General features: G+C 49.6%; 1 protein-coding gene across 1 annotated transcript; it reads right to left on the reverse strand.

Annotated features, from left to right (window-relative positions):
- Positions 1–426: 426 nt before the first annotated feature.
- On the reverse strand, positions 427–24,672 carry DUSP10 (dual specificity phosphatase 10). Its single transcript, XM_059830977.1, has 4 exons — positions 24,633–24,672; positions 22,202–23,047; positions 3,980–4,357; positions 427–1,002 (listed from the first exon to the last, which is right to left on the reverse strand). The coding sequence occupies exons 2-4, from the start codon at positions 23,001–23,003 to the stop codon at positions 737–739; spliced, it is 1,446 nt and encodes a 481-aa protein (XP_059686960.1). The 5' UTR covers positions 23,004–23,047; positions 24,633–24,672; the 3' UTR covers positions 427–736.
- Positions 24,673–25,765: the final 1,093 nt, after the last annotated feature.

Genomic DNA, 25,765 nt, shown 5'->3' on the forward strand with positions numbered 1-25,765 from the left:
ACACTCAAAACAAACCCCAAATTATTATTGCACAAGAAGCCAGTGAAGGCATATGGCATAGAATGATCAAAGTCCCTTACTGTTAAAACCTTACACCCCAAAATAGAAAAATAGAACTGGAACATGAAACACGCCAAATAAACTTTTCTTTTTTTCTTCTTTAGTTTGAGTCAGGAGTGTGAAAAGTGCCTTGCAGCCTTTTTAAGCTGCTCCAATTTCCTTTGCATCAGTGAAAGTTTAGCTAGGTTATCTTTAGCAAAGCCTTTGCAGAAAGAAGGCCCTTATGTTTCAAGGATTTTTTTTTCTTCCTGCTTTGTTTTGGCTGTTTGTGTTTCATCTTCAACTTAGGTTTCTTCAGTCTATGAACCTGCACAGACTACTTAGCCATAAACTCTATAAGTAGCTGGGGAGGAGGGGAAAATAAAAAGAAAAAAAAAAAAAAGCCCAATATTTCTTCTTCTTGTTTTGATTTTAAAAAGTACTCCTTTTGCTCCGAAGCCTCCCTGCTCTGCCGGCATCTGGGAAGGAAATCACAACAGCATCCCAAACACAGCGAAGTTCTTGGATCTCTTTTAAAAACCTTTCCTTACAAAAAAAGGTTTTTATTCACAAAAAGTTTGCCACAAAACCCCCCTTGAAAGCTAAAAAGAAAAACCCACAACCCACCCATCACTGCCCCAAATCAGGTGAAGAATAGGTTAACCCCTTCATTGACCACCTCCTTGCAGCTTCGTCGTCACACGACAGTCTCTACGCCGATCAACTTTGGTGTGAGGATTCGCGGTGTAACACCGTTGTTTAGATCTTCTTCGAACTCCAGTAACTGCCCCATAAAGTTAAGGTTAGGGGAAATGATTGGTCGTTTGCCTTTTACGAATTTATAGGCATCCGTCATGGTCATGCGCGTGTGCTTCATTAAGTACGCGATAACTATGGTGGCAGATCGGGAGACACCAGCCTGGCAGTGGATGAGGAGACCTTTTCCACACTGATGAGCTTCCTCTGGAAACAAGGAAGACAGAAGAAAGTAAGATTTTTGCCAGTCTGTAAATTAGAAAAAGCTCAGTGCAATTAAGAGTAACTTAATGTGAAAAGGCCCTTTATTTGATTACAGGCGCAGCAGCGTCTCCTCCCCTTCCCCTCCAGCCCATCTTCCTTCAGGGTTTCAGAGTTACTGAATGTGAAACACCCAGGCCAGTCTAACACTGAAAATCCTCACGTTCACTTTCATCTCTTTATTAGACGAACTGCACATCGAGAGACACTGCTGCGCTGCTCACGCGCGCTGTCAGGGAGCATTTATTTAGGAGGTCAAGGCCCATGACGAGGCAGCTCGGGCTCCATCTCCACCTCTGTCGCAACGCCGCTGAGTTACATCGGCATCTCAACCTCCCTGTCTTTGAAAGCAGGACACCACCTTTTCAAAAAACAGGTATTTTCAGATTCAATTCATAACAATACAACTGTTTCAAAGCCCTACTCTTTGAGGCTTTCACAAAGCTGCTCTTGAAGGGAGCTTCAACAGGGCACTCCGCTGGGGTGTCTCTTTTTGGCATGAATCCAACCCCACCAAGAGTATGGTTCATCCTACCCCACATGTTCGACCTGTATTGTGAAAGCATAAATGACGCCAACTTCCCCTTAGACATCTTTGCCAGTTAGTATTTCAGAAAGCTGAAACTCTCCAATGCATTTTGACACACTTTCCCAGAGAGTTTTTGATGATTTCACTTCCTATGGCTTTAGTCTTAGCTAAACCTGGGTTTGGTTGTGGTTTTTTTTCTTTTCACAAGACCTATTTAAAGAAACATAGGCCGGTGATCTGCTTTTTAAACCTTTCCAAATCTTCTCAAATACAATTTAAAGTTTACCCTGAGGAAGGGAAAGCTTTGACTAGTTACTTCCCCAGCTGGCTACATGTGCTATGGAGAAAAACTCTCCATGGAAAAATATTTGTTTATTAAAAACAAAGACAGACCCTCAAGCTGTAATTATTAAGTAAAATGGGCTTTGAAATACTTTCTAAACCTTTTCAGAGAAAGGCTGCTTTCTCTGGTAGAGTTACTGAATGTGAAACACCCAGGCCAGTGACTCTCCCTTGGTAGAGTCATAAGCCCAACACTATCTTTTAGTGGTTTCAAGAGCTCTAACCCCACAGTTCACGGGGATGCTGGGTGCAGAAGTCTCCCTCCCACCCCCAAAGGACCTCAGAGCTTTGCAGTGTCTTTATGTAAGCTTAGCCTATTGCATCTCCCCATCTCGTTGAATTCAAAGTTTAAGGTTTTACGGGATTTCTTGACCCAGCTTTTCTTCCCAAAGGATCAAAGCGAGGTTCCCTCTCCCCTGCTCCGAGACAGGGCCTTCCTTCACCCAAAAAGGGGTGTTCACCTTCCCATGCAGATAGTAATCAGCAGTTTGGGGAGGTGACAGCACTACTGGTAAAGCCAGGGTTGGGTTAGGAACACGAGGGAAAATGTGGTTTTAAGTAGAGATCCTTTGGTCCTCTACAGGGTAAAGGACAACCCCAAGGGCTCCTGGTAGAAGCTCTCAGTGGTAAGATCAAGCTTTAATGCTGCGCTCCATCTGAACCGCAGTGCAAGGGGTGATTTGCCTATTCACCTTCACTGAAGTAGCATGGCTACAGAGCACGTGCATCAGCGCACAACGGCTCCCGGCCGAAAAACAGCCGGACCAGGCTGACGAGCTGCCTGCTTCAGAGCAGCGAGCCCCTGCCCAGGCATCCAGCAAGGGCAGATGGGCTCAGAAGAATACGCTGAGCTTGGACCTCCTGCCCTGGGACCCAGTCCCACAACTGGGGCCCAAGCCTTGCTGAGCCCAAGAGCACCTCCACAGAGCCAGCACAAGCAGGCTTAAGCTTCAGGAGCCGTATAACCCAACCCCTGACCCAAGGGCCATAAACATTGATGGTTTGAGGGCAGGAAGGAAGACCGCTCTGCATACACTTCAGCATGGGGTCAGCTAAGGACCCAAGCTGTGACGCAGCACCGAAGCACACGTCCTTTGCCTAGGCCTCCACCATCGAGCCTGAAGTATTGGTAAAGAGATTAGCCCAGCCTCAGCTCAAGACAATAAAATTGTATGTCAGTGGTCCCTGCAGTGTGTGTCAGAAAACTTCTCAGGACGCGTACTTGTGCTGGGGAAGCACAAGTGGACATCCACCATGCTGCAAAAGCTGTGCCCACAAAGACATAGAGACCAGCAAGGGAAGGTCCTCAAAAGCCTTCAGTATCACATGCTGATGTCCTCACTGACCAGCCTTGCTTAAAGAGGCCATCTGGCTTGAGCCTAGATGACCAAGCAGAGCTGAACGCACCCCTCAACTTGGCTGAGGGTTGTGCTGCGTGGATCATAGCGAGGTTCAGAGCAACGTGGATAACGTTGCTGGGTCATTTCTTCAGCAACCTCCCCAAGAAGCTGCATGTCCGCAGTGAACTCTCTCACACAGCCTACAGGATTTAGAGGCTAATTAATACAAGTTTTCATCACAATCCACTCATCCACACATACACTCTGAAGTTATAAATTTAATGGTAGAACAAGTGAAGTGTGAAAGTTTGCCAGTTTTCTCATGAAATTAAGGTAGGAAAGACTCAGCCATCATTAAGAATAGTTACCATGAAAAAATGGCTGGAAGCCACTGTGGAAACTGGGAACACAAAGGAATCAAGAAGAGGGGATAACAAAAGTCTCAGTTTTTTGGAGCTTCCTGAATTTGGAAGCCTGGAGGTAGGCATCACTATCAATGGATAAAAATTGTACCCCCGGGCTACTTAACTGGATATGCCAGAGATGAGAACGAGTAGAAACGTGAGCTGCTCGGCATTACTGACAACCTAAACAAAGGTAAGTATGGCCTTACACAGCCTTCAGGGTTGTTAGCGAAGCATGAAATTCACTCTAGATTCTTACAACAGGTAAAAAAAAAAAAACAGGAGCATTTCCAGTCAAGGGTAATTACCAATGAACTCAAAAGCCTCTTCAAAATACTGCCTGAGATTCTGCTTGTTGCTGTCAGTGGCCGGGAGCCGCTTGTAGTTGAACATGCCTTTCTCGTAATGGTACAGGGGCAGGTGGGTGGTCACGTTGATTACGTAGCCTATGTTCATCCTCTGCATTTTCTCCAAGTCCTGAGCATCGTGCTCGTTTCCGAGGAAGAGGAAGGGCAGGATGGGGGTGAGCTCAGCGTTCTCGATGTCCGGCGTGGTGGGAATGGACTGAGGTAGTGTGGGGGGCACAGCGGAGGCGCCGCCCCCTCCTCCCCCCTCCGGGCACTCTTGCAGCTGGAGGGAGTTATCGCAAAGGTTTTCGTGGTTCTGCTTGAAACCGCTGAGTCCTCCTGGGAAGAGAAACCAAGCAGATATTTTGGTTAGACATCCCAAGGTCGGGGACGCTTTGGACCCACCTTTCTTCAGAGCAGATGCTGGGGCCACCAGGACTGGAGCTGGCTCTGTTGTCCCCACCACCACTGTCACAACGACCGATGCTGGCCATGGCTGCCAACGGGCGGCATGAATCAGCAGCAGGCATTGTCCTCCCCTCCACGGGGCTGACAGTGCCAAGGAACAGGCTCACAGACAAACACGCCTCTGTGCAACATCAGTGCGCTGGGGCTGCCTCACCTACAAGCCCGTGGGAGAAGGCAAAAGGGTGGGGGGGAACACAAAAGGCATTTTTCCAAGAAGGAAAACATCGCCAAAACTAGGAGCAAATGGGCTAGCAGCACACCAAAGCAGAGCAGCGAGCCACAGGAGATCTGCCTGCCGGGAGCAGCCCTGCAGGGCACCCCCCATCCATCACCCCCGAGGAGGGGCAGGCGCAGCTCACGCCAGCATCGCTCTGGGGAACAGTACGTACGCGTTCGTGCAGCCAAACAGAAGAAAACTGCTCCTCGTAACCTAACAGCGACTGAGGTGCTCACTTAACGTGTGGCAAACAGCTCTCCTTTTTCTGCCCTGGTTGCCTGAAAATATCTAGCAAGAGTTATTTTTAGGACATTGATATGGATTGGGAAATCGATCTGAGGGGGAAGGGAGAAGTCACTTTTTTGGCTTGTGCCTCCCCTGGCTCTATTGCACGTCTTGCTGGCTTTTTCAAGCAGCATTTTCCCCCCCTTTATTTTTCAGGAGGGCGGCTCCACAGAACTGGAGCAAGAAAAGCAGACCTTCTTTCTACACCTCATTCAGCAATTACATCAGCCCCAGGCTCCCCACCTGCCCGGTTTCCATAGCGATGACACAAAGCACACAATGACATCAGCTGGCATGACATCAGCTCTTTGAGAGCAAACAATACAAGAAGAACTACTTTGTGTAAGGCCTTTGGTAGGAGGCAGCGTTCCTGGGAGCCACTGATGTAATGCTAACAGGTGGCTCCTCCAGAAGAAAACGGCAGAAAGAGGAAAAATGCGATGATATATCCCCCCTGCCTCACTCGCAAAAGCGCACGTTTATGCTGTGGCAGGATACTTGGAGTCATGCACCGCATTGAGACGGGCCAAGTGTTCAGACTCAATTGCACTTTGTTAAATGCAAGCCAAATAAAAAAAAAGAGAGAACCAGGAGGGGGGAGAGCTATGCTGAAGTTACTAGAAAGAGCTACACTAGCCAAAATAAATGCTGGATGTCGCCATCGCAATAATGTCTTTTTTTTTTTAAAGAGAGAAAAAAGAGGTTATTTGTCTTTTCCATGCTCTTTCACAGTTATCTAGCAAAGGATTTAAAAGAGAGCAAAACATGCTGTCACAGGGGCTCTGGATCAGACACAGCAAAGGGCTTCAACGCCTACATCTTGAATGCTGCAACTCCCAACGTCCACACACCTGCCCACAGGGTGGGACCCACCCAGGGACCATCTTGATGCCCTATGCAGTACTTGATGGGCACGAGGCACCCAGACTAGGTTACAACCATCTCGGCCCCTCTAATACAAGTGCCCTTTTCAATGGCCAGACTTCTGTCCTTCACACGCTGCTAGTAACTCATTTTCCCAGGAATCCTTGAATTGCCCACAAAACGCACAGTATTTCCCCCACCTCAAAAGCATGCTTGTCTTCAGCTGTTTACAGGAGACAGAGCAAACAGATCTGCCTTGAAGATCTCTACTCACAAAGTTCTTACACCAGGGGAGCAGGACGGAAGGAAGAGCAAGGACAAAAATCTGAGCTCGACTGCCATCTGCACCACCTGGCCTTGACAGGGTCTGAAAAGTCCCCTCAGTCCGCTGAAGAAAAAAACAAACAAGACTATGGTCCCCAAGCTGACGATGTCTGAAGTCTCATCCAAACCGACAGCCCCAGCCTGGAGCCTGGGCTAAAGGCTAAGCCCTAACCCACATTCCTGTCCTTCTGCATAGGCGAGCAATCAATTCAGCTTAAATATTGCTGTTTAAACAATAACAAGAGCATGCCGGGATTCCCAAGAAAACCCCTGAAAAATAAGTTGTTTTAGTGACTCCAGAGCCAACACTCATTTCCCACCTCTCCTGCAGCCTTCTGGGCATAAGCGGCCATAGGTGGAGGTAAGATCCCATCGCTTCGTCCTCAGGTGTGGACACACTGATGGTGTGGCAGACACCATCCTGCTTCACCAGCCACCTTGTAAGATACAGCAGAGCTGGAGAGTCTAGAGCAGGCTCTTTCCCCACCACCTATACCCTCCTTTCGGGGCCTCTACCTGCCCTGTTGGCCAGAAGACACTTTCTCCTGTTACCAACTCTTCTGCTGGACCAAAGCTCACACGGAAGAAGAGAAGAGGGAGGAGAGGACAAGAGACCATTACATTGTGCAGACCTCCTCTGTTATCACGGTCCCCAGAAGAGATCGAGAGGTGCACGGCAATCCCCACCACTCCAGCAGGAACGTCAGGCCAAAGGATGGGAGGGCGAGCCCAAATATGACATGTGGAAGATGCCCAAACAAGTAGAGTAGCCAAACATAGAATAGCTTCACCCCCAATTTCTTTCCTGACATTTACCAGTGAAGAGGTCCCCTTTCCTAATGTCAGTCCACATCCCCCCCTCTCCTTCTCTCCCTTATGTGGGTAGCGAGTTAAAAAGTCAGTTCAAGCAATATTTAAAATACCATACCCAAGCAACTCTCAGAGCAAACATCCCTGAAACAACACATTACTGGAGAGAGGATTACTAACCTGAACTGGCTCAGACAGGTGAGCAACGGAGGACTGAACAACACCACTGGTACCCAGAAGGATGCAGCAAGATGCAGTCACAGAGGGAAGCTGAACACTAAAGCCAACAGTAGGAGCTTAGCTTGGATCTGCACTGCCACACGAGTCTTGCAGGTCCCAAAACAGGATCCAGATACCTCATGAGTGCTGTTCCCTTAATCCACTCTCACCACACATGACCCTTGCTCCTAGCCAATTTATGCGGCACTAGTGTAATTTAGGTGGAGCTCATACAAGCATAACGCTCAGCTTTTTCTAAAGTTCGAGACTACTTCCCAAAAAAGGTCCAAGCAAAGTTCATTACAACCAGTCAGAAAGAGTCAAAGAGGGATGAACTTTCCACATGAAGGTAAGCACCATGTACAGAGTATTCAAATGCATCTGTATTCCTTTGTCAAGCAGCTGCTATTTCAGCATTTAAAGTCTTCATGCAGTGGGGGAGAGGAAGCGGGAGGGAAGAGGCTGTACCCAGAGAGGAGGCCAACACATAGCTACTGCAAGCCTGGTCTAAGAGTTGATTCATTAGACTCAGCAAAGACCAAGACACATCACTGCTACTGACAGCAACTCCAGGTCACGAGGAAGCTCAAGGCATGGATGCAGAGACTCCACTCATGGTTGTAACTGAAGCTGTTTTGTGGCTGAAGCTGCTCAAGGCTTCCCAAAGCGGGGGCATGAAGGAATCATTACAGAGGGCAGCAACAGGGAGTGTGGAGGAGAAACACAACCTGGCAGAAGCCTCTTACTAGCACAAAAGTAAGCTGCATTTTAAAAGCAGCTTTTCAGCTGCTATTTGCAATATGCAAAAAGCCTTCATCATATACAGGCAGCCTAAGCAGAGAGGCAATATAACATATCCACCAGGAAAGACCGTCAGCGTGCATAGCAGTGCAGTCTGAACAACAGCCACGAAGCCTAGACTCAGCTGTGTAGCCACCTTCAGTGACAAACCAAAACGCCAGCAGCTAGATAAGCCACCAACATTCACTTCTACAGAACGTCATTCTTGTAACCTGTCTCTTCTAGCTTTAAGCATACCACACAGCTTTAATAACCGAAGTACAGCAGAAAGTCTGAACTGCCCAGCCAGTCTGACGCAGCCCACGCATTGATCCAGAGAACATACCACGTGCTTTTGTGCGCACTCTGCTCCAAAACGGCTTCTGGGCTTTCAGGGGTAACTGAACCTACCCAAATCCAAATGAAGATGGACATGCAAGGATGCCCAGCGCACTGGGGAACCCAAGGTATTTCTTCCATAAGGAAGTGAATCAATGAAGCAGGACCCTTCACAGCAGATGGTCTTGTCTGCTACCTAGCGGAACACAACAGAAGACCAAGGGCTCTTGCTCGCCACTGATGCAAGAGCCAGATATTTTCACGGTTATCGCTCCGTGACATCTTCCAGCATCCTGCCCTGCCAGAACAGTTAGTGAGTGACAACAGGCTTTGGATCGCCCAAGACCTCAAAACTTTCAGGAAGTCTCAAGTCAGCACCGTACGTGCTCCAGTTATTCGTACTTGTTTGTTCAAGTTCTTTGCAGCCATCTGCCCATAACGTCTCGCAAAATTCCCCGCCGAGCAGCGCCCGGGCAGCAGCTGCACACAGATTTCCAGCTGAAGCCACCCAGGAGCCCGGGGCTTGCACCAGTGCTACGAGGCCAGGTGAGCTGCTGGACAGGAGCCAGAGCAGCTCTGAACAAATAAAAAAAAGACAAGCAGCATGGTGCTTGCATAAATCCCATGCCAAACATGGTGTCTGTCATTTGCCATCAGAAGAGGGCAAATATGATGCAAAACAGGCACAAAAGGTATGGCAGAAACTAGGCAACCAGCTTTTACAAGGGACCATGACCTTGCAATAGAGACAATCATCTTCAAAGAAAGCAAGAAAAACAAACCTTACCTACACACATTTTATAGAAGTGATTTTTTTTTTTTTTAAGAGAAGATTGAGCGCAAATAGTACAATAACACACGCCCTCCTTCTCTGTGTCTTCTTTGGCACTTCTTTAAACTGTCAATGCTGTTCTATGGCTGTGTGACTATATACAAAGTAGGGCGTGCGTTTACAATATGTTTTGGTAGCTTTGCAATATGTTTCCTATCCGGAAACAGGCTCTTACTCCACCGTAAAGGGAGTAAGGGACCTTGTTCCCCCTATAGCGAGAGTGCTTATAGAGAGGCACTTACCATGAAATACCCTCACCATAAAGCAATACCTTTGCATTACCTCATCGGCATGGCCATACTTTGTTCTGAGCGTGGCAGGTACTGGGTGTTCCCACTACGATTACAAACAGCAACATATTTTTATACATGACAGACTGCAGATGCAGAATCCACATTTAGACAGAACACGTGGTCCCGGGAGACAAACAGAGCTTTTATACAGCTTTCAAAGCTGTCCAGGCAGATTTCTGGAGCCGCTCATCCTCGATTACAATACCACAAAGCCATCTCAAAAAAAATGAAACCAACACACACATGCGCAACAAGAGCAGAAATCCCAGGACGCTGTGAAATATCAGCGGAAGGTATGTTCGGTCTGTAACTTCCCCTACTCTCGAGTTGCTGGGCTCTCATGGGGAGAGCAGCAGAAAATTCAGCGATAGTGGGGTTCTGGCCACCAAAAGCTTCACTCCCTCAGGAACAAAGCCAAGTTTTAACACACCCACTCAGCATGTGCCCTGTCAGTACCGACACAGCAAACGAAGCCCCTGCAGCTGTGTTTAAGGTTGAAATGTTACAGCTATCATTTGGGGCGCAGGACGGAGACATTCGGACAATTGGTGTATATCTGTTTAAAAACGACGCTTTGAATTTGTGCAAGTACAGCCTGTTCCTTTAAACCTGTGACCTCATTTATTTACATTACTGAAGAAAAGCACTGCCAGAAGCAACAGCTGATGACAGTCTCATGTATTTTTCCACTAAGACAACAATTAAACTGCTCCTGTGTTATTAATGAACAGATGACTTTGTGTCAAGTTGATTCAAAGCTCAGGATGCCTCAAGGTTAAGCAAACATGACTCCGGCATGTAAAAATAGAGGCCAGGTACTGCCAGCTGCTTCACCCACCTGGTCAGCCAGTATAGGCCAAATCCACTCCCAGGGTGCAGACGACCACCCAGACCATCTCTTCATACCACTGACCAACACAGCCACGTCTGCAGAAGTTTATGGCTGTGCACAAAGGATCTTGTATACGGGTCATAACCAAACCGAAGGCCCACCACCTCATCTCCAACACCACCAGATGACATGGAAAGAGTGAACGCAGGAGAAAAGCACTTAACTCTCCGCATTTCTTCTGCGGTAGTCCCTTAACCTCAAGCAGGAGTAGGTCCACTGGGTACCAAAAGCACTAGCAGGGAGGGCATGGGGGCGCTGGGGATGCACCCATAGAGCACGAGAGCTAAAACCACTTTGTAGTGGAAGAGCTAGCCATCATGCTTTGCCACAGCTGTTGCTGGCACCATTTTAGTCATAGCAAAGATGGCTCACAGTGCATACTGGGGATCATCCTCTGCTCATCCTGAGGTACCAAAAGAAGGGATGCTCAAATTTCCTAGACAACACAAGATAGCCACTTTCCTTGTCCAAGCAGGGCTCCACTCGCTGTGGCGAAGAACTGTGCTTCCCACACCTCTTCTAGAGCAACTGGGCTAATCCAAGCAGGTCATTGTAGGAGTGTTCCTACTTTCCAAGACAGATGTCCTTCTCCTCACCACAGCTGCTGCTGAGCAGCGCTCAGGGCTTGCCCTCGCTGCTGTAGAAAGGTTGACACAGTTGAAAATATTGTATTTGGCCCACGCAGCGGGAAGCGGAGATGAGAAGGGCAACTCCCTTCTGTCAGAAGGGGTGGGGACCTATCAGACCACACTCATCCAGGTGACATTAGGAGTTGCTCCTTTGATTTCAAGGAAATTGTGAGGGTTTTTTTGTTTGTTTTTAAAACACTGGAGGGACATTTACGCAAGGTCAAGCCCACAAGAGAGGGGAGCCCATCCTTCTGCAGTACAAGGAGACCACAGTGACACCAGGACTGCTTTACACGTTACCATTCCTGTGTTAAAGAAAGGGGGTAAATAAAAAAAAAAATCCATCTTTTTACAACATAAGTATCCACATCTGCCTCAGCAACCCACAATGTCCCCCCGTTTTCCAAAATCAAAGGCATGACTGAAGGTTTTTCTACTTCTATTGCTACTAGCAAATAGAACAGGTCTGACTTTCTGGTCCTGTGAGCGCATTTCTCACCTGTCCAGAGGCGGTTCAAAAGCCCCATCGCAGGATTTTTGCCCTGTCGCCCACATGGCATTCAGCATCAGCCTTGCTGCAAAAGATTAAGCTTTAAACAAACATAAAGTAAAAGCAAACATACTTCACAAAGAACAGCTTCCACCTCGATACACTCAATCTAATCTAGTCTCTCCCTCTAATCGAGCTGCCAACGGCACTTCAAAATAAGGCAAAACCCTGCATTCCAGAGAACTTGCAAGGTCAGGTTTTTTCCACGTGGGAACTACCCCGAGAGGTCGGTTTGTACACAAATTCTGGCCTAGAGGAGTTACAAGCACATCCTTGACACAAGTGCTTTGAGGTCCCTTTAGAAGTCAAGAGTATGATGCCAGATAAAGGGAAAAGGTTTCCCCTCAGCATCAAGGCACACGTGCGCACGCGTTTGCATGTTATTTCTAACTTCATCTCGCTACAGCTCACGCCCCTCACCACAGCACATCTTCTCCCACCGGCCTTTGCAGTCCCTGGTCTCATCTACTTTTATTTTGTACTTTGAGACAAGGCACACCCGCCCTGGGGACACGTCCCAGGGAGGCAGGGGAGAAGTCAGGGAAAGCCCCTTCCCTGCCGGGCTCTGCTCAGCTGCGCTCTCAGCCCTCGACCACGCTGTCACCCCCAGTGCCTCCCACACCTCAACACACGGCTTGCTTCTTTCCACCATCAGCTCTTACCCCTTTCGCTTTTCTTCTTCCGAGGACCACTAGATCATCCAAATTACTTCCAATTAGAAACAAACAATAATTATCTATTTTTTTTAACCCGCCGCTACGCAACCTTTCTTGGGATTTCTTTTTTTTGTGTCCTAAACTTAGTTTTTCTTCAGACCCTAAGTTTTGGGCCCAGGCCCCCCATGCAAGTCACACACCTCCCCTTCCTGCCTTACTCACCAGCTCTTCCAAGAGATGCCACTAACACTTCTGGACTACTCACCAGCCCGTCCAGAAACCACTGCGAATACTTCTGCACCACATCTCTGAATTCAAGACAGTGGTTCCAGCTTTGTAACTGGAAATCCCCCTACGCTGAGCGAGCACGGAGCCTGTCTGCCCGTTCGAAAGAAAGAAGAAAAAAAGAGTATTCACAGGAAAATAAGCCACATGACAGCATCCTTCAAAGCACTGAGTTATCCTCAGGGAGCGGTCAGGAAGGGGAAAGAGGAGAAGGCCTGTTCTCGATTTTGGTACGAGGATAAGCTGTACAAGAATGTAATTGGGAACAAGACAAGAAACCCCACATCCCAAACACACTACAGCGACGATTCTGCAGCGACAGACGAGGATTGGACTTGCCCTCCCTGGAGGGCAAGCGTTTATAGCAGAAACTCAAAATTAGACACATTACCACTTCTCATAGCAAAAGTATGCGTTCCCGTGGGGTTGTAGGCTAACATGAAGTCCAATTAAATAATCACTGGAAATGTCAGCGTAAACCCTGAAGGAATACATACTTCTACTGTGAAATGCTCCCACTGGAAATCATATTAACAAAAAGGTCATCAAGAAACGCTAAAGCTATGTACAAAGGAGGCAGGGGAAGTGAGGGGGGAGGGAACAGAAACTATTTTAATGCAATAAAGATACCACAAATGGTTTTACACCGACAGAGAGCTACCAGTCCGTTTTCACAGACAGGGGTAGAGCAGACCAGATTGGCCCAAAACACCAGGTTTGTCTTGCTTTTTGACCTATTACCAATTCCCTCCCTGCCCATCACCGCCTGCATCCCTCAAGCAAGTGGCCCGCCTGGCCTGGAGACGGCCGGTGCGATCGCACACGAGCGTGATGCGGAGGGCTTTGGCTCAGCACGTCTGAAGAGGGAGAAGCGTCCCGGCACCGTGTCAGACATCTGTAATCCTGGATGCGTAGGAGTGGACATTTCTGTTTAATTCGCGTGTTTTGGAGAACACTGACATTTTCATGGTTCAGCTATCCATTTATTCACTTTACCCTTTTAAGGGCAACCTCTTCAGGACAGCTTCTTTCTAACGACAAGCAGACTGCTCTGTTTCTCCCGAGGATGAACACAGGCTCTTTTCCAGTCCAAACCACTGCTCCTCCGCACCAGAAACACCAGCAACATTCACATTAATTTGCAAGGAGAACAGGGTGCTGATATACCACACCAGTGTTTGGGAGTGCCATCCATTCCTGCTGAATCTAAACTCTTTTTAAAGTGAAGGGTTTCTGTGCTTTTGGCTAGAAGTTTTAATAGTATCTGGCTCCGATTTGACACTTTCCAGCAAGGTATTTCAAAGCACATGAAGAAAACCCAGAAAAAATGAAGGGTGCTGTCTCGTATCCCAGTGCCACAGCAAACTACTGGAACTAGCACGGTGCGAGCCAGCCCCCACGCTGACACAAACTTCAGGGCCAGCCCTGCCAGCACTTAAATCCCAGTCCTAATGGTCCAGGAGGCAAGGTTAGGCCCTAAAACCCCCAAAGGGCAAGAGAAAGTTGACCCAGTTTGCATCCATATACTCCAGAGTCAATGGAAGAAGAAGAAAAACCAAAAAGACGTATTTACGGAATCCAGAGCTAAAGAGCAATCAAACAAGGAATCTCTTCAGCCAGATCAAAACCAACCCAGGTCTCCTTGTCTCCACAGGTGAGTTAACACTAATGTTTCCCAGGAAGCACAGGCACTGTGTTATCCCTCAACAGAGATGCCATGCTGCCTTACAGGACTAACACAAACACCGATGAACCTAAGATTAACCTCATGTTAAACAATCACACTAAGTGGTTTTGTACCTAAAATACACCCGCAAATTCTAAGCGGCAGCAAAAGGCTTATTCTTAGTTTCCATCAGCTGAACAGACAGACTCCCATTATCTTAGCAGAAACCAAGAAGAATTAGAGCCGTTCACCAACACAGTACAGGTCAACTGCTTTAACAACAGTTTTTGCTTTAAAACATTATTGGTCAACTGCTTACGTACCGCTCAATATCACATTTTGGCATAATAAACTGGAGGCAACCAATTCTCCTGATATGACAGAGGCTTGCAAGTTACCATCTTTTTTTCCAAATCTCTAAGCCATTGTAAAGAAAAATATTGTCATTCATGTGTGGACAAGGAGTAACATTTGTTCTTTATTACCTTTAGTTAGAAGCAGTTCTTCTCTGTTGCAGCGAATCAAGTGGGAATTAACCCAGGCACACTGTAGGCTTTCTAAAGCTAGAGCATAGTAGAAGAGTTGGAACATCACATCACTTAAGCCGTTATCTTGGAAACGGAGTGACGCATACATGCAAAGCGGCATCCAACCCTGGTGGGATCAGTGGCTCCCAAGCCCTCCCACCCACCGAGCGCATTCGTGTCCCCCCAGCAGAAGGTGATGACAGATGTATAGTCACCCCGACTGCACTAACCCCAGTCCCCTATGGTGGCAACAGCCCAGTGCAGGGACACACGAGCTGGCTGGACCCCAGCCAAGGGAGCTGTGGGTGCAATTGAGCTAGACAAGGCTAGCATTGCCCCACGCAGCAGCAACTGGAGGCTCATTCCTTCAGGACAAGAGGGACTATGCGGCACCCAGACCTACAAGGTCCCAGTTGCTCCCCACAGACTTGTGGCTCAGGACTCTCTGTGCACACTCCCTTGGGACATACTTTTAGGGGCACCACTAAAAACAAGCGCCAGGAGATCATAAGCCTGTGCCCCTCCTGGATCTTGGTCTCTTCACTGGGAGTGGAGCTTTACTTAGAAAGGAGGTAACCTGCTCACCCAAGAAGAGAAAGACGTGAAAACGAACCTTGAACTTTTAAAAGAAAAAAACCAAAACCTAGAGGCAAATCAGAGCCTACGGTTTATCACTTTAGCAAAGACGTACTGTTCAGGGAGGAAGGGAAGGGGTTCTTGCAAGCCTCTCTCCAACTCTCTGCAACAGGCAGCTGCGCTGTTCCAGGGCACCACCGTGACGGTAGATGAACCTGGATAAGCCACACTTAACAAGGATGGCAACAAGAGAGATGAGCTCAGTGTTACAAACAGGGCAGAGGACAGAAAAAGAAAACCCAGACAGACTAAAGTGACAGGTCCGAGGCCTCACAGCAAGTCTGTTGTGCGTGCTTAGTCACAGAGCGGGAGAATGACCATTGCACAGCCTTGGCCAGAGCTCCCCCCGCCCCGAGACTGCGCTCCTATCTGGGCACAGAGTTATCCCTCTAGCCAGATTATCCCCTTTCAGCCCCATGCAGAAGAGACATTTACTTCTCCTATCTCCCCCCTCCTCTCCTTCAAGCCCTAAAATGCCGCTGTACGGGTCCAGAACCAAGTCAGAGACCACCTTCTGGAGGACATGTGCTCCTGGGCAACCAACATCTTTCGGAGCAGGGGAAGACACACCAAAACCAACCTCCAGTGGGCTGAGATGCTTCCAGATGTGAGGTTTAGATATTAATTAAAGCAAAGAGTTTCCTGTACTAAAGTCACAAGGCATTAAAAAACCAACCCCGCAGCTTCACTACTGAAGCTACTGGAGCATCGATCAGCCACCCCGCACAGAAACCACGAGCACCCTGGGACTTTCAGCGGCAGAAATAACCCCGCTGAACCCCTCCATACCTCCTGCTCACAGCAGCCCACCGTTCTGCCTCCACACAGCGTGCATTGAGAGGCACAGCCAGGACTGGTAGCCGCACCCAAAGGCGCTGGTGCACTATCAACTTTACCACCATAACCATCAACCTTCATTGGATCAAGACCAGGTGAAAGGCAACCACCTGAAAGACTTGCCAGCTGAAGCGGAAGCAAGTGCAATGCTCAAGACAGCACCTTTATCCAGCCTCCTCTCAACGGGACTCTTCGCCAGCGCTGACTTTTAGGGGAAGAGGGGAAAGGTGACATCCATGATGTCCACCGCTCTTCTTTAAGCCCTGGCTTACCAAACACCTTTGTGATAACAAGAACCTCAAAAAAAGTTTAATTGTTACAGTACAGAGGTGTTTAAAAAACACTGAAGACAGATTCAGGTAAGTACCTACAAACAAAGCTCCAGGCAAACAACTGCTAGCGATAACTCAGGTCAGCCTTGTGATTTCCGTAGCCAGCGCTCTCCCAGGCCCACCAGAGACTTGCCAACAAGGCCAAGGCACCACGCATAATCTTATCTTATGTGCAAAGGGACAATGCATTAGGTCATCTTCACGGATTACCATAACCTATTTCTTTCGACAGCGTGACTTCTATAGCCCTGCAAGCCCACGCTGGATATTTGAGAAATACTGCTCTCCTGGTTGACTGGTAAACATGCAAAACAGACAAATGTTAAGACTGTGTGCATGCTGCTCCTATTTACGGCATTTCTTCAGAGTTGCTTGCACAAATAAAAAACCTAATTATAATGTGGCTTTTCACCGAGTAAAGAAAGAGTCATAGCCTGAAGACAACTGGCTGATCCCCCACTTCTAATGCATCATGAAGCCAAGGTAATCTCACTAAAAACTTTTGTGCTCTTAAGCGTAGTAAAAACATTGGCTGCTGCTTTGGAAGGAAAACAACCCATGTATAGGTCCTAAAAAAAAAAGAAAAAGGTCTATCTGTATTAGTTAACATCCAGACACCACTCAAACCACAGCCACAGCTACTATTCCACCCTGAGCCTTTCAAAAAGGCTGCGCTCACCTTAAGAATAAAAAGCCAGAAGACACACCAGCAAGCAACTCTATAAAGATTTTACTAGTGGAGTGTCTCACCTCCAACAGCATAAGGGTAAGGGCAGCACATGAGGCATTCAGCTAATTCTACCTACCAGGAACATTGCAGGGGATGTCCCCCCCAGTTTAAACAGAGCTGGAGCCAGATTTTTCTTTACAAGCATCAGAGATATTTGTCTAATGTAAAAGTTTGCTTCTTGACTCTTAGTTTGGTTTCCACAGGTATGAGAAGCTGGAGAGCTAAAAAAAAGTCCTTGCTGTTCCTCTCTTTCCAAGGCAGTGTCATTGCTCTCTTCCCCCCAAAGACAGGTAAAATTTACTGTGGAAGCCAGCACTTCCAACTCTCAGATGCCATCATCTGGGAGGAAATGCTACACTTCCCACATCTGTTGGATAGGCAAGGTTTAGAGACACACTCCTCCGCAGAAGCATCCCCTTGAAGTACAGAAAAACCCGTGGTCTCCAACCACACTATTGCCCCCATTTATCTATATGCAAAAGGCATAGACACACACAACCAACTTTCAAGTGTTAATGACCAATAAGATTATTTATTCCAGTGAAGAAAGAGATACTTTGAGCTCCAGCAATCAGTGTCTGAAAACTGAAGGTGAAATCTCGGCCCTAACAGAGCCAGCAATTGTTTTTTCCCCAGTGACTGATGGGGCCAGATTTCCTCTGCAGCTCAGAGGGAACACACTTTAGTTTTAAACACATTGGACATTTCACATCCATTACTTAACACTTAAAAATACACATTTCCCTATTACAACCATGACCTAATAATTATTCAGTGGAATAATCTCTGGTGGAAATAAGTGCCAGGCACGTGTTTTGTAGGTCAGCTGGATTTGTTGACCATTGTGTCAAGTTTTACTCTCAAATACACTTGTGCAGTGTAATCTAATTAGGGTTTAAAGTAACACTGGCACCGTTAAGTTGTATAATTAATAATGTATTTGCAACAAATTATGATCAGGTCAGGTATTCCAAAGGCAGCTGGTGATAGTATTTTACATGAACATGGGACAACATAAAGCAGGTACTTATTCCTTTTATAGGTGTCTCAGTCCCTCTGCAGTTGTCGCTGATAGGCGACTTCAGTGCGGTAAGAGATCTGAAGCTATTCTTAGACTGTGGCAGAAAGCATGAAGTGGTTTGCTGGCAGGTCTTATACTCCCCACTATAACGAGAGCAAGTCACTTCATTTATTTCCCTGTTAGATGAGCAACGAGAAGACTGAAAGCCAGAGCACAAATAAGCTCCTCAGACCAGGAACAAGAACAGAGAAGCAACCAGTTGTTATCACCACCAGCCGGTTCCTCCCCATCCCCCTTGCAGCAGTCCAGCCGTCAGTTTACAGCACACAGGAGGGGAAAAAAAAGCATTATTCACCAAATTACTTTTGCACCTCTGCTTTTGAATTTGGTGTTTCCCTGCAGTCAAACAGAGAAGCCTTAAAACCCTAAACACAAGGCTTCATCGGGTTCACAAGGCTCCCGCTGCTGGGGCTGGAAGGCAGAGGAGGAAGGGCAGGATGAAGACAATACCGCTAGACACCGGCCAGGGAGACAAAGGCAACTCCTCTTGTGCTAAAGGCTGTTGAAATGTATTGGCACAGATGCTTCAATTTTTCATTTTTGTTCCATTTGTAGGTTTAATTTAACTTGGAAAAGAGACACTCAGCTCCAAACCCAAACCTTTCATTCTGGGTAAAATAATATTTTTCATCTGAACGCAAATGAATTTCCCACTTCCTATTTTTAGGTCCCAGTAGCAAACTCAAGCACACAAACCCCCAAGACTCCAGGCCACTTTTGCTATGAGCTGAGGCGCTCAGGGAAGGCAGAGATGCCTTGCCACTGGGTTTGCAGGAGAGAAAGGGGCACAACCCCACCAAGGAGGGCCAGGGCTGCGAAGCCCGGCCAGGGCCGCACCACCATGCTCTCCCTCCCCAAATTCAGCAACAGCTTTGCCATCGGCCTCAAGCAGAAGGGATGCTGGGCTCCCGTCACTGGTTTTCCCTCCTCTCCTTCCCAATACTAAGCAAATAAAAACGAGCGCATCCACAAGAAGGGAGGTCTTTAGGTTTCAGTAAGCATGCAATACCACGGTCTAGTACGGAGGTGTACGGGTGCGGAGGGGAAACATGACGACTTCTATTTGGTATACAAACAGACTGAGCAGCAGCTTCAGCCCTGACAGCTTAGGCTGCCAGAGCCCACGTAGCAGCACTGAAGTGCCTGATTCTTTTCTTCCTTTTTGTAAAAATAGGGGGTTATGGCTGTCTCAAGTGCTGTTGTGGCTTGCGAACAAAGAAATAAGCAAATCTTTGCTTCTAAAGAGTTTAAATCACAATTATGCAAATGTTGTATTTATGACAAAAACAAATGCTCCATGTCAAAGGGAGCAGCAAAGAGAGTCTGGATAGGAAGGAACAGAGGTCTTAAGACCCCCCCATACCACAGCATACATAAAACGCTCTCTTGTCACAGTGCTGGTTTATATATTGGTCTGCTACATTAAAAATAAACCAGGCCACCTCTTTTTAACTGGAGCCTAATAAAGTGCCCCATACACACATTTATCTATAGATCACAGCCTGGCCTTTGGAAACAGCACAGAGTTTCTCTGCTGCTTAAAAAGACCCAGGCACCTAAAACCTATACGCACGCAGAGCCCCGTCGCTACCCCAGCACAGTGTAAGCCAAAGCTGTAACTCAACCCTCGGCTTTGCCGATCGTATTCACCCCACAACGCGACACCGCGCCACGAAAACGGCAACGGGGCCACGGGCTGACAGGCAGCACCAAACATGGAGAAGGTGGCACCGGATCAGGGGGACATAAACTTGGACAGCCAGGCTAGCAACCAGTGTTTGCAAACACAACACAGGGGATCAGATGGGCCGGCCATAAATTAGGACTGGATTGCAGCAAGCAGGAGAAATTGCTCGAAATAACTAATGGAGGCAAAGAGGGCTCCCCAGCTACCCCCGGTTTCATTTTGGTTTGCGAACCCAGGGGTGTGCGCGCACCCGCTCGAAGCACGATGGAAAAAACGCTATCTGATAAGTGGAACTACATAACGAGTGCTTCCAGCACCGCTCCTCCGGCTCGGAAATTTAACCACAGCCTTCCTAAATGCTGCTTTATTGTACGCACGACGCCATTCGATCCCAGTTTGAGCCCCACTTCAAAGGAGGGGAGTTAAGGTGATGGGGGGAGCTCCTCGCTACACACTTCCCCAGGTGAGGTCTGCTCTGGCCCAGCCGATCACTACATCCAAAAAGCAAAGGATTTGGGCTTCCTCTGTCTTCTGGAATGCTTCCGGATCTGTTGGCAGAACAGTTTGGGGAGGGGATTTCTACTAAGCGGGTCTTCGAGGCAGATGCTAACATTTCTCAGTGGCTGAAAACCAGAAATGGCCCAAGCAATCCCACAAGCACTCCGTTAAACCCAGCGCAGCGCCCAGGGGCAGCAACCAGCGTTGGAAGGTGGGAGAAGGGGCTGCCCACAACCTGCCCACAGGACCCGACAGCTCGGTGCTGCCCAGCTACAGCTCTGCGGCTCCATCTCAGCCAGGACCTCTTACTTCAGGTACTGGAAGACTGCTGGTTTGAGGTCCGCAGCAGCTTCAGTGTTTTCAGAGAAACACAGAGGAAAGACGCCTTCAGCATCCCACTTTTCTAAGGATAGGAAGGCTTGCAGACAACAACCATATGTCTAGTTGTAAGGGCTGTACAACAGAATGACTACTGCCAGAAACGCAGGACTTCAGTGGTAACCTCACCCTCCAAAGCACCTCCTCTCCCTTTTTTTTTACAGATGAAGGGCACCATCACGACCAGAGAGATTCAGTAAAAGCAAGCATACTGGGAACCTGTAGCAAGTGTCAAAATAAATTCAGCATGACCATACGCTTGCTCGGAGCAAGAAGAAAATTCAGCGCGATTTTAAGCTTCCACAAGATACACCCACAGAGGAGTATCTCCCAGGACCCTTAGCTCCTATAAAGCTCTGAAACTAAACAGAGGAAAGGGGATAAACTATCAGCCCAATCCATTCTCCTGCCACGTTGTGCAGGTTAGAAGTAGTAAGCTGTACAGAAAAATTAAGTGAATTAAATACATACAGTATGAGCTAAGCAACAAATCCTTCCAGAGTTTCTCAGTGGCCACAGCCAGTCTCTGCCAACCATGCCTCTGAATGGCATAAACACCCAGGGGAAAGGGGATTCAATCCAGAGGGCAGCACTGTTAGAAATAGGAGCTACAGAACCAAGTGAAGAAAGGGAAGTGTCCTTGGATGCTGCCTTAATTGGTGGGGCTCATTTCCCCCACAGCATTAAGGAATAGACCAAACGCCACATTAAAACAGGAGCCTTTACAGGAAAGCCATGTACATATAAGCATGCGTACACGTAAACAAAACACTTCCAGATCACTTTTTAGAGAAAGTACCTCCCTCTGTCTATTATTCTGACCCCATACCACCAAAGCAAGGCTTGACTGCTCCTCAAGTCTTGCTGGCTGGTCAATGATGCAACGCCACAGACCAGTTGGCCTTCCTCATCTTTCCTCCTCCCTTCTTCTACTCTCCCACTGCCCATCTCCAGCACCTATGAGTTCAGTTTTATACGGACTAAAATAAGGCTGCTAAGTAAAGGTCAGTCTGACGAGCTAAGAGAGAAGTATACCCTCCTGGACCTCTGCCCCTTGGGCTATAAATACTCAGAGCAAGCACTGGGGGAAATTCTTTGTCTGCACAGACAGACACCAGGAAGCGCGTTTCCTCCTCCTTCCAGTTCCCACCCTCTCCGCTACTCAAGGACAACAGTCAGAGAAAAGCCAGCATCTCCCTGCTGCGTTCATGGAAGACATTTTGCTTTGCCATCGGTGACTCAAGGCACACAGGCCTTCCTAGAAATAAACAAACACTTTGAAAGTTCAACCATCAGCAAGGCTCACAGCAGAATACATGTGCTGCAAAGCAAACCATGAGGTTACGCATGGACAAACGGGAGGATTACCTTTTAGGACTAGGGGTTCCTTCCCTTCTCGCTTGAGTGACTCCAGCACTATGTGGAGTGGCTGGGAAGGCATAACTCTGCTTGGCTCATTGGTATTCTCATCATAAACTATGATTTCTTTGGAAAAGATCCTCTTGAAGGAGTCCTTGCCTTCCCGGCAGGAGATCAAGTCCAAGACTGTGATCTTGCCCTGCTGCAGCCTCCTCCGGCTGATCTTGTCTGAACAGTTAATGTGGACAGCCCCTTGAATGTGGCTCTTATTATACTCCATGAACGGCCTGCAGTCAATGATGACAGGGCCTTGGTTCTGTTGGTGGCTTTTGCTGCATTTGGTCATCTTCTTTGCCAAATCGTTGGGGTAAATTATTTTGATGCTAGCGAGTTGCTTGGTGGTGCCCGAGACCGGGCTCCCCACTCCGCCCAACGGGCTCAAGCTGCCAGTGTTCTCATTGCTGTTGACCATTTGGTTGGTGGGGCAGGCAGTGGAGGCTCCGGCGTTGGTGCTGCTGGTGCTCGCTTGAGTTTGGGCCTGAGCGTCCTTGTCGTACGTTGCCACAGTGCAGCAACTGGCACTGCTGCATCCACAACTCAGGGAGCGTGCAGAGCCGTTAGATGAGGGCATATACGTGAGATTAGCAGTCTTTAGGGACACGACAGCTGCGCCGAGCAGACTGGAGTGGCTCTCACCAGCAGAAGAGGCAGATTCAAGATAGCTAGAGTCTAAACACAGGTTGAGATCCTGAGGTCTCACTGGCCTCGAAAGTGCCACTACTACCCTGTCGTCTAAAGGAGATGGAGGCATGAGGAGGCTGAGCACTAGCAAGTTAAGAAGAACTCAAGATCACCCTGCAAAAGAGAAAAGGGAGGGGAAATGGGAAGAAAAAGGTGATGAAAACAGGTCATGAAATCACATAAGCCCACAGATATGACAACTCACTTTGCTAACACCCACTACCCACGGGGTAGCAACCCCTTCTGACAGTTATCAGCGCACAATAGTTGCTGAAGAACCTTTTCCAATCCTGCAGCAAATACTTCAGCTATCTGCATGCGGGCACGTGGCACGCAGAATACCCGCGACCAGCCTGGACTGTGCAGCTACACCCAGGAGGAGGCATTTGTCTACATGCAGATGGTGCTGAGCTATTCTGAAACCCCAAGCTGCAAGGCACGCAACTGATAATGACAGAGGCTTGTTCCCTTGTTCCCGTTGCTTACTGCAAGGAAGGCAACTACTGGGCTGACTCTACTACCAGGAGGAACGCACAGGAGCTAAATGTGTCAGTGGTGATACGCAACTTTTCCAGCAAGCTTGAATAAAACCAGCTTGTGAATAAATTCTCCGAGACAGTTACAAACTTGAACACATAAAGCTAAACAAAAAGCACCCAGGAGACAACAGGAAAATTAGGTTCTGGAGATCTTTACAAGAAGTAAGTGTGTGCCTTGCACTTCCATCCCCCTGTTAGAGAGGTTAATCCCGCTAAGCCCCCAGCTCCAGGCCCGGGAAGGCTGCTGCTCTCCAGCAGTCCTGGAGCAGCAGTTCCCCCCTCCCCAGCACGTTTCACAGCTTCTAGGAACGGGGGTCCCCTCCACCCCAGCCGAGGTCACAGCCCGCCCAACCTTTGCCTTGCCATCTCCTAAGAGAGAGCACGCAGGATCGGCTCCCCCCCTTCCCACTCGGGAGGGAAGGAAAACATCAGCAGCGAAACGACCTAAGAAAGCCCGGGCGCTGCCTCCCCTTCCCCAGCAACTCTCGGAGCGGCTGCGGCTCTCGCAGCGACTCCACCAAGTCCCCAAAAGCGGGCGAGCGCTCCCAACGCCGGCTCGCCTCCCCCCGCGGCTGTGCCCCGGGCCCGTGGAGAAGGGGCACGGAGGTGCCCCATCCCGAATAGCGCGATCCCCTCCCGGGCCGGTCCGCCAGACGCTTCCCGCCCCCCCGACAACCCCCGGAGCAAGGAGAGGTGCCGTGACCCACCCGGCCGGTGACGGCGGAGGTCCCGGGGCCGGGCGGAGCGGCCCCGGCGGCTGAGCCCGGAGCTTTTCCAGCCTGTTCTTCTTCTCCCAAACCTCCCCTCGCCCCTTTTGCTGTTTAGAAAAAAGGGTAAACAAGCCCTGAGCGTCTTCGCCCGACGCAATAAAAAAATTAAATCGAGATTAATTAATTAAATTGCTAATTAAAGGGAGATAACCCAGCTCCTCTAGCTAGGGAGGGGGAAAGAAGAGAGAAGCACGAGGCAAGTGGGAAACTGAAGTTTTACCCCCGAGCGCCGGGACCCGGGGCCGCCGCCACCCGCGCGGCGGACCGGGCCGAGCCGGTGCTCCCCGCCGCGGCAGCCCTACCCGGGGTCCGGCAGCCCCCGGCCCCGGGGAAGCGCCCCGCTCGGCTCAGCGCCCCGCTCGGCTCGGCTCCCCGCCCGCCCGCACTCACCGGCGCGGCGCGCTCCGGCCCGGTGCGTCGCGGCCCCGCGCGGCCGCCGCTGCGTCTCGCGCCCGCTGCCCCTCGCGCCGCCCGCCCCGCGTCCCGCGCGCCGCCCGCACCATCCTCGTTACTTTCTCTTTTGCTACCGCGTAAATGTACGGCTCGGCGGGGGCGGGGCAGGCGGCGACGGGCGGCCCCGCTGGCCAATGGCCGCGCGGCGGGGCGGGGCAGGAGGCGCGGCCGGCCCGCCGGGCGCCGGGGCGGTGATGTCATCGGCAGCCAATCGGGAGGGCGCGGCGCCGGCCCTCGCCCCGGGGCAGCAGCTGCGCCCCGTTGACAGGCGGAGGCGGCCGGGCCGCGCGCCCCCCGCGGCAGCGCCCCCCGCAGGACGGGGTGCGCGCACGCGGCAGCGGGGCGGCTGAGGTAGCGGCGGGGCTGGAAGCGCCTGGGTAGTAAAGCGGGCTTGCTGGCGCTAGCCACCTGCGCACCCGCTGAGGGAAACTGTTCGCAAAAAAAGATAATTAAACGTCCCGAATCAGCCCCTTCGTCAGGAAAAGCCACAAAGGTCCCGGTAAGCCCTGGCCGGCCGCCCCCCGGGCCAGGCCACCGCCTCAGGGAGCTGCCCCTGAGAGGGAAGGGCCGCCTCCCCATCGCCACCGCCCCCCCAAACTGCCTCTGGAAGAAAGCAAGCGGAGAGAGAGCGGTCGCAGGCGCCCACAGCCCCGACGCATCGTTTCCGTAGGCAGAGCTATGTACGCAGCCTACGGGAAAGGGCCAGCGGGACCGCCGGCCCTCTTCGAAGCAGGGCAGGGAGAGCAAAGCCCCCCGCTCCTGGAGTTGCGGGGCAGTGGGGCAGCCCTGCCTGTCCTCCCCAGCTTGGGAGGAACAAGCAGTTCGTTGATGTTTAAGTAGTGTCAAATCCAGGAGGCTTGTTCTTTTCCAAACAATCCTCTTCTAACAAAAACAAGCCCGCACAACATACTTCGAGTAGGAAAACAATAACTTCCCTGAACGGCAGCTATAAATCATGGGGAGGGCAGAAGATGTCCCCTGCACGCAGCTCGGAGCCGGCTAGGCCTGTAGGTCGCTGCCTGCCTGACCTCCATGTTAAAGATGGATCCAGTCCCTCCGTGTTACGCAAA

Source organism: Gavia stellata, chromosome 2 (assembly GCF_030936135.1).
Source record: "Gavia stellata isolate bGavSte3 chromosome 2, bGavSte3.hap2, whole genome shotgun sequence".
In the NCBI taxonomy this organism is placed as follows: Eukaryota; Metazoa; Chordata; class Aves; order Gaviiformes; family Gaviidae; genus Gavia; species Gavia stellata.

Coding starts and splice junctions, on each gene's coding strand:
- DUSP10 (XM_059830977.1), bottom strand. CDS start 23,003: ATGCCTCCATCTCCTTTAGACGACAGGGTAGTAGTGGCACTTTCGAGG. Junction 4,358..22,201: donor GGAACCCCTAGTCCTAAAAG/GTAATCCTCCCG, acceptor TTCTCTTCCCAG/GAGGACTCAGCGGTTTCAAG. Junction 1,003..3,979: donor AGAGGCTTTTGAGTTCATTG/GTAATTACCCTT, acceptor CCTTGTTTCCAG/AGGAAGCTCATCAGTGTGGA.